At 43.1% G+C, this 11,999-nt stretch overlaps 1 protein-coding gene across 1 annotated transcript in view; it reads right to left on the bottom strand.

The window, feature by feature from the left end:
* Positions 1–10,856, bottom strand: part of LOC128344146 (uncharacterized) — a 31,245-nt gene extending 20,389 nt beyond the window's left edge. Inside the window, exons 1-2 of the mRNA XM_053293724.1 lie at positions 10,737–10,856; positions 3,292–7,926 (exon numbers count right to left, since the gene is read on the bottom strand). Of these exons, the coding sequence (XP_053149699.1) occupies positions 5,987–7,111 (1,125 nt within the window). The 5' untranslated portion in view covers positions 7,112–7,926; positions 10,737–10,856 and the 3' untranslated portion in view covers positions 3,292–5,986. The remainder of the gene's footprint in view (positions 1–3,291; positions 7,927–10,736) is intronic.
* Positions 10,857–11,999: the final 1,143 nt, after the last annotated feature.

The raw sequence follows: 11,999 nt of genomic DNA on the forward strand, positions 1-11,999 counted from the left end.
TGATTTAGCGGTCCTTGAGTCCAAAAAGGTTGAGAAACACTGGACTAGACAACAAAAATAATAGAACTGCTAACTGACCCCTGCTAACTGGCCAAAGAGGCACCTCTTAAATGTGGCGATTCTCTTTATTGAGCAGGGCGGGGAGCAACTGGCTCTATCCACCCCCAGCACAGCATCCCTCCAGTGGCTCTTGCTGGTGTCTGTTTCTTTTTAGATTGAGAGCCCTTTGGAAACAGGGAGCCATCTTATTTATGCATTGATTTATTATTTTTCTATGTAAACCACTTTGGAAACTTTTTTGTTAAAAAGCGGTATAATATAAACTTAATATGTATAAACAATTACTATAAACAGAGCCTATTCACACAAGCAGCCCAGCCTGGGTTAGGCTGCAGTTGTGGAGCACCAGAATTGCTCCCAGTCCTGGCACTTTTACCCCTTCTAGCCTCGCTTTATGACCCGACACTTAACCAGGGTTAGAGGGCGAGAGTGTGCCCTCAAACCGAGGTCTGGCGTCAGAGTTGGGTGTCTAGAGTGCCCAGCCCATGGGGGAATCCCACAATGCACTGCGCTGCTTACGTGGCACATTTTTGGGTTCCTGGAGGCCAAGACGCATTTTCCTGGCCTGCAGTGGTCCACGCTGCTTGGAGCAGTGCAGATTGTGTGGGTGCATGATGGCGTGCTGAAAAGGAAATTTGGTGATTGGCAGGGGAAGTAGGTTCAACACACACACCCCCGGCTGCCCTCTCTGCCCCTGTACTGGTCATGTGCACATCCTCAGTGTTGTGCTAGGAAAGTGAAGCCACTTCCGGTTACAGTAAACAGTCCTGCATGAGATGGACGGGTCCATTTGAGAAAAGAGGACGGATGCTCACAGTTCTATCTGCTGGGCGAAGTTCCAGTCATACCGGGATGGCATCTCAAACTACCAGATCTCGGTAAGGAGCAGAATTCTCACTCCTGTCCTCTGTTCCTGTCAGAGGCCAGAGGGCTTGCTTGCCATTTCCACTGCCACCACTGGGTGTCGATAGTGAGCCTCTGGTTAAGCATCCCCAGCCCTTTAATCAAGCCTTGTGTTTAATTAGCATTGTGCAGTCCCAGTGGCCCCTAGGAAACAAGCTGAGCTTGCTTTCCCCAACCTGATCCTGGAGAGAGGTCTAGCTGTTGTGCTAAATGCAACCTCCCATGTTCAGAAGCAGTAATTCACTGAACACCTATTGCCTTCATGCCCTGCTCATGGGCTTCTTGGGTACACCTGTTTGGTTACTGTGGGAAACCGGTTGCTGGGCTAAATGGACCTCTTGGTTGGATCCAGCAGAACTCTCCTTATGAGTCCTTCTGGACATCAAAATTTAGAGGAAGAATAGGGATTTGTTCCTCTCCCCTTTTGCTGCTCTAAGTTGTGGAACCAATTTATACAGTATCAACACAAACTACACAACTGATTTGTCACTTTTAAAAACACTTTTTACTAGATACACGATGATGTCACTAATAATCAGAATATAGTTTGAGGGGGAAAATTAAGGTTTACAACAGCCGAGCAAAGGAAAATAAAATAGAGCATAACCATAATCCTTCATCACTTCATCTTACAGGGGTGTTTTAGACCTGCACAGTTCCTTGTTCTATAGTGTCTTTTCTTCATTTCTCCCTGTGGTTGGATACTGAGGTAGGGGAGCCAGCCTGGCACACCCTCCCCACTTTCCTGGATGTCTTTGTCTGAAAGTCTCCCTCTCTGGTCTCCTACCTTTCAAATGAAGAGTTTGCTTAGGGTGGGGGGGGGGGGAGGACCAGGTGATAGGAATGATCACATGCTAACTTGGCGAAGAGGCATCTTTTAATGTGGTGATTCTTTTTATTTACTGGGGGAGAGTAACTGGCCATATCCACCCCCAGCACAGTACCTCCAGTGACTGTTGCTGGTGTGTATCTTATGTTTCATTTTAGATTGTGAGCCCTATGGGGACAGGGTTCCATCTTATTTGTTTGTTATTTCTCTGTGTAAACCACTCTGAGCCATTTTTGGAAGGGCAGTATAGAAATCGAATAAATAAATAATAAATGAATGTCTGCTTTAGACCCTGGAGCTACCACCAATCAGAAGAGAGAACTCTCAGCCAGATGGTCCAATGATCTGACTCAGTATAAGACCATTTCATATGGTGAGTCCTAATACACACACATTGTTTTGGCATTCTATGGGGGGCACTGGTTAGGTCTTTTGTCTATTGTTAGTTAAAACATCCTTGAAATAAATCAGAAATATATTTATTATTTACATTTGCAGTTGTTCTGGAGTTGTGCATTTATGCATTACTAGGGAAAAGCAAAGCAGGACTCAAAAACTGCATATTTTAAAAATGAATCTGGCTTCAGTACTTTGACAAAGAACACTAGAATTCTGGCCCTAGAATGCAAAGATACACATAGAATACAAATGCAGACAGAAAGGTCAGAGCACAATACAACAATTCTCTAGAGTAATTTCTAGAATAATTTGCTACAAAGATCTTCTCCAGAATTACTAATAATGTAGTCTAGAAGCAAAGACCCCAAACCACATTTTTAAAATAATTTTGAATATTGCATTGCTCAGTAGTTCACATGTATAATTTGTGACATTTAGTCTAAATTTGGTAGCAATGTAAAGGGGCTGAACTCTGAATAATAGAATCTGATTCATATTTTGATTCAGTTTGGAAATGTCCAGATTTAAATGTTTGCACTTTACCTCATGGTTGCCATTTGATATGATAATTCAGTAATCCAAAAACCTTTGGATTAGCATAAGATGCTATAAATTTGCTCTAAAAAGCATCTAAAAAGCAAAAAATGTGGAATATTCAATTCCACACCATTTAAGCTGCAAAGTCTTTGTACAATTTTATTCTGGCTTTTGAAATGAGGCTGCCTGCACCCACACTTTGCCCTGGTCTTTCTGTTGGAATTTTCACTTTCAACCTGAGATTGGGCTGGGGAGGGCTACATCCGGGCAGAAATCCAACAGATGCAGCTTCCCCAATCACTTCCTAGGGATGCTCCTGATTAATTTCTTCCTGATAAATCTCTACAAGACACAGGGCTTCTCCAGGGGCCACCTATATAGTAAATGTCCTATTCATGATTTTTGATGTATTGTGATACATCCAGTTGCTGATGCATCCACAGCATTCCACAAATGGGCTACTAAGTTAAGAGCCTGGTTGCTAACTGGCAAAGGTGTAACTGTCAATGTTGCACAAGATTTGCATTCTCATATAATCTAACTACAATCTTCAAATAACTTACCCTGGATTCAGTAGACAGACATTTGCAGTTCTGAAAAGCTGTACACATTGACACGATTTCCTCACACCTCAGTCAAAACTGGTAATAGCAGCTGGAGGAACTGCAGAGAACTGGATCAAGTCTTTGAATCCTCCCAAGCATTTAAGAGGGAAAAGTGAAGCATTTATTTTTATTCAGACCTCAAAAGTGATACATTAATAGCATATCAGCAAACAGTTCTGGCAAATGATCTGTGGAACTCAATGACACTTGATAATGTAATGGCATATACTTTGATCAGTGGTGGCCAGTACTGATGAGCTGGGAGTGGGCAGAGAACAAGCAGCAGCTGTATCTCCCAATCTCCTTTCCCTCCCTTCCATGACTGCCTCTCTCTCTCAGCTTCTGCTTGTCGTGTCTTGAACTGTGTGGGCTGATCATTCACCCAGCTGCAAAGCACACTGCTAAAATTCCCTTGAGAAAACTGCGACATGTCCTAATATTCTGTCTGGGTGTGGGGATTATTATTATTATTATTATTATTATTGTTTTATTTTTACATTTATATCCCGCTCTTCCTCCAAGGAGCCCAGAGCGGTGTACTACATACTTGAGTTTCTCTTTCACAACAACCCTGTGAAGTAGGTTAAGCTGAGAGAGAAATGACTGGTCCAGGGTCACCCAGCTAGTTTCATGGCTGAATGGGGATTTGAACTCGGGTGTCCCCGGTCCTAGTCCAGCACTCTAACCACTACACCACGCTGGCTCTGCATCAAACAAATCCGTCTGTTATATCTATATGAAGTGATTGTGCCTTGTGATTTGGAACCTGCTAGGCAATTTAAATCAATTTTAATTGGAATTTAATTTTAATTTTAATTTTATTTTGGAAATGGCTAAAAATCAAACCACATTTTTGGCACTGCCGGATAAAAATGTTTCACCTATTTAAATTGTCCTCTTTTTTTCTCTTGCTCGCTCAATTGATTTTGTCTTCTGTGTCATCATATAGCCAAATTCGTTGATTATCCAGTATAGTGATATCAGCATATTCATTCTTTGAACCATTGCCTTCACTCATCATCATGTAACCACTCTAATTGACTACATTATGGCCTGGTTCACACAATTGTTTGAGTCTAGGTTTAAATCCAGTAACCAACCATAGCGTAATAGTGTGAACCCATGCCAGGATTACCAATGCCGGTTTGTGTCTCAAGATGAATCTGGGATTCCTGTCTTGGTGTGGTTTCACACGATCAACTAATGTTGGTTACTGGCTTTAAGCCTAGATTCAAATGACTGTGTGAACTAGGCCAGTCTCATGGTGGCTGACATCCAGACTAATGAAGAGCTTGTGGAAATGTGCTGTGAAATTAGAGGGATGCTGTGCTAGCTAAATGCACTAAGTCACATTAATGCAAACATGTTTGCACTTGTTTAGGAAGATGCACAAGCTGTGGTGTGTCTCTTGCCGGGCAACACCCTCCATCTGGGCAACACCTTTCTCCATCTGTTTACATAGTGAGGACCTTCTGTGCAAATCACAACCTGAGGTTGTTGTGCAGGTCCGTGATTTTCTTGCCCGTGCATGGCTTTGGAGCATAAGTGCTTCATTGGTCTGACTGTCAGCCATGGCCTGTATGCACACACTGCTAAGTGTTGCTCTTGAGCAAAAACCTGCTGGTTTAAAAGGACCTTGGGGCAAAATAAGGAGACCTCTACTGAATACTGGATATAAACAGAGCGGGGCAGGGGGTAGAATGGGTTCTTTAAAATACCCTGGCTACGCTCGCTGTGATGTTAGGTACAACACTGTAATTTAATGAATTTTAAATTCATTAATTTACTTCAGTGTCCAGACACAATGCTATCGGCATGTAATATGACCAGAGCTTTCTGATCAGCCATTTAGGACGGTTAAAAAAAAAGTTTCCCAATGATCCATGTGGAAATTCTGACTGAAAATCCAACATGGTAGGATTATCCAACCTTTTTTAAAGTTCCTCAACTTGATCCTGACCATTTGTATGTCATATCGGATTCTATCCCTTTGTGCCAAGTTATTCCAGTGCACAGGCCTTACGCACACAAAACCCACGAAGACATTTCAATAATGCCCTGGCTATGTTAACTTTGATGGTAGATCCTACATTGTAATGGATCTTATCAGTAATAGAGCAAATGTCAATTTTGTTCTCCCCCTTGGCCAGATGTGAACACTATTTCCTCTCTGTCACAATGACAAGATGGGCATTTTTCTTCAAGCATCCTGGCTCCTTAGGAATCATTTATTGTCATGTTGAAGCTCTCTAGGACGAGCAGAGGTGTTCCCTGCAGAGTCCTGAGTTCTTTCCACATTTCCTTCAAGTTGCCAACTGTGAGTTTGTATGGCTGCTGCTGCTGCTGCTCCCAGAACTGTTTCTAGGTGCTTACTCTGACCCGTCACTTGTCTGCACAGTGATCCCACATTCTGCATTTTGTGAGGTGAGCTTCAGGCCTGACTCGTCTCATGTGATGCACATCTGGAGTTTCTTACTGAGGAACATTGGGAACCTGGACAGTTGATCCATGGAGTGGCTGAAACACAAATCTTGCTCTTCATCCTGAAGGTTACATTCAGCCAATTGGTCCTGCAGGATCTTCAGCTTGTTAACACTCAGTGACACTGGAATGCACTTTATCCTCTCCAGACATCCATCTGAAGTTATCTTCATTAACTGGGATTTGGAATCCCCATTACCACCAGTAACACTGATGTTGCAATCTCCATCCCATTACCACCAGTAACACTGATGCTACAATCTCCATTCCTGGAGAATACAAATTCTGGGTTTTCTTCATCATCTAATGCATTCTCCTTTGTGGAAAGAGGTTCCTTGGAGAAGTCCTGAATAGCCAATGTGAAACAGCCCCTCACAGGTGAAGCCATCACCTTCCCTGACTCCAGACTATCCTGCATGCTTTTTAAATGTCTAGGGATCAGTAGTTGCTGCATGGAACATAATCTAGCCACACGCATCTCTGGTGATGGGGGTATGACCCAATACTGATAGTCACCAGCAGAAACATTGATCTTCCAGTCTTCTTTCCCTGCAGCAAACTGAAACTCTGCCCCATCTCCCTTGAGGGTCATGAGGGCATTTTCCTTCACCCATGAAGGCTCTTTGGGGAATTCCTTCAGGACCACCTGGAAGCAAGTTCTCATATCTTCATCTGAATATCCATGGCTCTCCAACTCATTCATTGTCCTCTGTAGGTTCTCAATAGTCAGATTGCATAGTCTCTCCCTCTGCTCCATGTCTTCCAAATTTGCATTAATCTGTAGTTGCTGCTGGGAACGTAATCTGGCCAGGTACAGCTCTGGTGATGGGGATGTGACCCGATATTGGAAGTCACCAGCAAAAACATTGATCTTCCATTCTTTCCCCCCTGCAGCAAACTGGAGCTTTGTCCTGTCATCTCCCTTGAGGGTTATGAGGGCATTTTTCTTCACCCATGAGGGCTCTTTGCAGAATTCCTTTGTGACAACCTGGAAGCAGGTTCTCATACTTCCATACAAAAATCCATGACTCTCCAACTCGTTCTTTACCCTCTCCAGGTTCTCAGTAATCAGATCATGTGTCTGAAACAGTAGGTGCTTCCTATCCTTCACCCTTTCTAAATCTGCAGTGCTCAGTTGTTGCTCCTGGTAGACCGATCTCGCCACATACATCACAGGTGATGGGTGTATGACATGATATTGATAGTCATGAGCAAAAACATTGATCTTCCATTCTTCTTGCCCTGCAGTAAACCGGTGTTCTGCCCCACCATCCCCCTTAAGGATCATGAGGAGCATTTTCCTTCACCCATGAGGGCTCTTTGGGGAATTTCCACAGGACCACATGAAAGCAGTTTTTCATACCTTCATCCAAATATCCATGACTCTCCAACTCATTCATTATCCTCTGTAGGTTCTCAATAGTCAGATTGTGTGTCTGGAACTGGACCTTCTTCCTGCCCTCTACATTTTCTAAATTTGTGTGGATCAGTTTTTGCTGCTGGGAGTGTAATCTGGCCAGTTCCATCTGCTTTAATGGGTGAGTCACCTGATATTGGAAGTCACCAGCAAAAACATTGATCTTCCATTCTTTTTCCCCTGCAGAAAACCAAAGTCTTGTTCCGTCATCCCCCTTCAGGGTGATGAGAGCATTTTTCTTCACCCATGAGGGCTCTTTGTGGAATTCTTTAATGGCAACCTGGAAGCAGGTTGTCATACCTTCATCCAAAACTCCATGATCCTCCAGCCAATTCATTACATGCTCTAGCTTCTCAACAGTCAGGACGTGTGCCTTGAACTGTAGCGTGAACTTGGCGCATGACATTTGGATGGTCACTGAAGCCATTGTAATCACTGTCTCCCCAATCAAAGCTCCAATTTCTCAATGTGTCTGGCCTTCCTCAGGCCACAGTTCTTTGCAGTCCTTATAACTGCAGTTATTATTGCTCACTTCTTCTCCACCAGTCTCAGTGCTTAGACTGCTCTTTTGTCTGGAACAACAGCCTTGCACTTACATTCTATGTAGACATGATCTTCTCAATTGGTGATCCTTCTTACTGTCAACTGGAATAATCTGTGTACCAACTTGCAACAATTGCTGTTCCTTTGGACATCTGCAAAGGAAGCAGAATTCTGTTGCTGGTAAGGCATTATTTTAGCATCATAATATCACTAACTTCCCTTACCAGTGTAATCATGCTACCTATGCCCTGCCTCTCAATCGTGGTTCCCAAAGTTGCTCACAATGTGAATTAAAACAGCACTATCCACATTCAAACTAGAGATATCTCTGATGCTATGACACTTGCTCAGGGGGAAAAACGTGTGTGATCATTTGGGATCATCATTCCCAAATCAGAGGATGAGAGGATGATGTCCCTCCCCTCTGCAGCATCCCCACGGAATGATGCAGGGAGAGGAAATGGAATTCTGCAAGGCAGCCCCTTTGAGGGCGAACAGGCTGAATACAGGAGGGTGGGAATGGAAGGCAGAGGAGAGGTTAAGAGGGGTAGTGGCTGACTCTGTAGACATATATAATGGGCTTGAAGCCACTGATGAGGAGGCCAGTGGAGACGGCTGCCTGTATAGGCTCCCAGGTAGAAGCAAGGCAATGGCATCCCCTCTCCTTGGCAGATGGAGGAGGAACAGGGTGCTTAGAACACCTCCCCATCATTCTTCTGAGGCCTATATGCCCAGGGGTTGTGAGGCTTGTGAAGAGGAAACACCACACTGTGTATATGCTTTGCGGAAGCCTGGCGCTTCATGATCATGCTTCTAGAATTTCAAAACAAGTCCTACCATAAGAAAATAGATTTTTCATCATTTGTATAATTTCATCCATTTGAAAAAAAATACTAGTCTGAAAATGGAGGTCATTCTGTCACCATTGTGGACTTAAATAATGAGATACCGTTTTTGCTCATGATAAGAAACATTTTGGATTCTGTCTATTCATATTGTAGTTTGTACATGTAGTACCTGTGATATGCTTATATTAAAGAATTATTGAATTGTACTTTTCGGACCTCTTGTTAGAGATTGGTTATACATAGATCCTTGTACACACAGATTATGTGATGTAAAGCCTACAGCTCCCATCATTCCTGACTATTGGCCTCTGTGGCTGGTGATGCTGGGAGCTGTAGTTCAAAAAGAGCTGAAGGGCCAGAGTTGAATAGTCCTTGTCTCCCTTTTTTACAAAACTGCACAATATTGCTTCACAGTTGCAATAAAGCAAGGGAGCACTAGCTTCAGATCTCCACCTCTGAAGGCATACTGCCCATTCATGAAAGATCTGCAACCCTTAAAAATTGTTTGTCAAATCTTTGGGCATTTCAACTGTAAAGGCCTATAGCACAGTTGAGGCATTACTTTCCCACAATTTACTGCAAGTAAAATTAAAGTAGAGGTTCCACACTGTGGTTAATGTAGCACTATATTGACTAGTAAAGCCCCTTTCTTCAAGGTTTTCTTACAGTGACTACTCACAAGTGCATTCCATGCAGCAGATTCAAATAAACAATTATTGCCTACAGATTCAGCCCATCTTATTGCTTCCAGCTGATTAATTAATGAGCAATTGCTCCATGAATAGCAAAGTAGCACAACTTCCTTATTTTGAAAAAGAAAGGAAAAAGAGAGGAAATGATTAGACCTCCCTTCACCTATGTGGACAGTCCACACTGAAAAGGGTGTTTACACACTAATCCCCCAGCTGGCATCAACAGAAGCAATAAAATGGACTGAACCTTCAAAAACATTTTTCATTTACAGGAACAGAATATTTGAAAAGCCTTAGTAGAGGCTTTTTCTGCCTATGCTGGACAAGCTGGATATGCAATTTTAATATATATTCAAATATATATTATATTCGGAGAACTGGTCTACCAGGGTAGACCAGTCCTCTGAGGTAGGCTGATGTGCTTAGGATGTGCTTAGGAGCAGAGCGCGGGTCTACCTACCAACCCCAGTTAGTAGACCAGCTCTCCCCAGAAAAATGGCACTCGAATCACCCAAATAGTTATAAGTATAATTGGGAGTGATTCTCCTCTACTCTGAATTTGGCTCTCTATTTTGAGGGTGATTCAATTCAAGGTCAAATCCCCAAATCACCCCCAATTTGACTCAAATTGATTCAAGGTTAAATTGAATTACACATCCCTAGCAACACCAGGTGGAAATTTCAGGTACATTCTTGGAACGCTATACAGGACATGAAAATGCTCACTCACTCACTCACTCCCTTTCTCCCCCTCCCTCCCTTTCACCCCCCCTCCCTGAAGGTCTGAAGAGACTGTCCATTATGGTATGTGATTAATTTTCTGTCGTGATTCAGGTTTCTGTACGGAACAGAGATTTATACCTACTGGGCAGTAGATCCATAACACCAGGTTATGGATCTACAGTTCAGTAGGCATAAACCATCTGTTCCCTACAGAAACCTGAGTCATGACAGAAAATTACACAAGTCTCCAAATGTATTGAGGGTGACTAAATGAGAAAGGGGAGTATTACAGTCTGTTTCCAGAAAATGGATACTAGAGCTTGGAGAGCTTGGCATTGGAGTAAGAAAGACAGTGGGGAGACCAACTCTAACCAGGATCTTTCATCTGAAATGGGGAAATAAATAACAAATGGTATGTTGAGTATGTGGCACAATTATATGGATTGACAAAGTTTGGATTTCCACCTGAAATAAGCACAAAACAAAACTAGGGGATCATTCCCTAAAACAAAACAAAAGAGCAAGGAATTGCTATGCCAAAATAAAACATAAACTTACTTAAGTATAACAGTTCTTTATCATAGTTCAGTTTCCTATTTCCTTGCCAAACATGCACGCAATCACATTCCACATCCACATGCCTTAGTATAACCAACCACTAACCGTATCAAATTAACTCTATTGCAAGATTGATCTTACCCACTATGCTTCACTGCTGCCCACTACAGTGTTAACCAGGAATTGGTCGAACTTGTCATAGCATAGGATGTCATTGTTCACATGTGCAGGATGCACATCCATCATGTGGGGTGATTCTCCTGTGTCCTAACTTTGGCACCTATGAATTTCTCTTTTATAGTTCAGACTGACTAGATAGCATGTCAGGTGATAGTGGGATGAGCTTGTGCATTGGTCCAAAATCACATAATCTCCCCTCTTCTTCCCCCCTCCCTGTGCAAAAGTCCAAGACGTGCTAATACATGTCTCATAGATTCATATCTGATCCTGTGCTGTCCTAATCTCTGCCACATGTTCCTCCAATATCTGTCCCTTCCAAACTCACTCAGTCTTTATCTTCCCTTAACATGTATGTTTTTTGCTTGATCAAAACAACTTATGTAATTTCCTAATTTTGATTACACCACAAATTCGCTCAAGTGTTCAGGATGCCATAATCTGTTCCAAAGCAAAGAATACAAGTTTCAAACTGGCTTCACACCAACACATAATGTTCAAAGCATTAGCTTCAGAGGGTGTCATTCTCATTGGAAATCTTTTGCAGGTGGGCCTTGTCATGCAAGGGTGAAAACAGTTCCAGCTGCAGAAATTTCCTCTTCTAAAATAGGTACATACAAAGTTGTCTTATACCGAATCGGACCATTGCTCCATCTAGCTCCGTATTGTCTACACTGACTAGCAGCAGCTCTCCAAGGTTTCAGGCAGGAGTCTTTCTCAGATCTATCTGGAGATGCCAAGGATTGAACCTGGGATCTTCTGTATGAAAACAGTTGCTCTACTACTGAGCCATGGCCTCATACCCTAAGAGGAATATCCCACAGCACTCACAGCTAGTCACCCATCAAAATGGAAACCAAGGAGAACCCTGCTTAGCAAATTCATGCTTGCTACAGCAAGACCAGCCCTCCTCCCAAGCTACACAACCATGGAAGGTTCAGAAGAACTCATAAGAACATAAGAAGAGCCCTGCTGGATCAGGCGCAAGGCCCACCTAGTCCAGCATCCTGTTTCACACAGTGGCTCACCAGATACCACTGGGAGCCCACAAGCAGGAGTTGAGGGCATTCCCTCTCTCCTGCTGTTACTCCTCTGCAACTGGTATTCAGAGGCATCTTGCCTCTGAGGCTGGAGGTGGCCGATAGCCCTTCAACTAGTAGCCATTGATAGACCTCTCCTCCATGAAGTTCTCCAAACCCCTCTTAAAGCCATCCAGGTTGTTGGCTG

The sequence above is a fragment of the Hemicordylus capensis genome, chromosome 2 (genome assembly GCF_027244095.1).
Source record: "Hemicordylus capensis ecotype Gifberg chromosome 2, rHemCap1.1.pri, whole genome shotgun sequence".
Lineage (NCBI taxonomy): Eukaryota > Metazoa > Chordata > Lepidosauria > Squamata > Cordylidae > Hemicordylus > Hemicordylus capensis.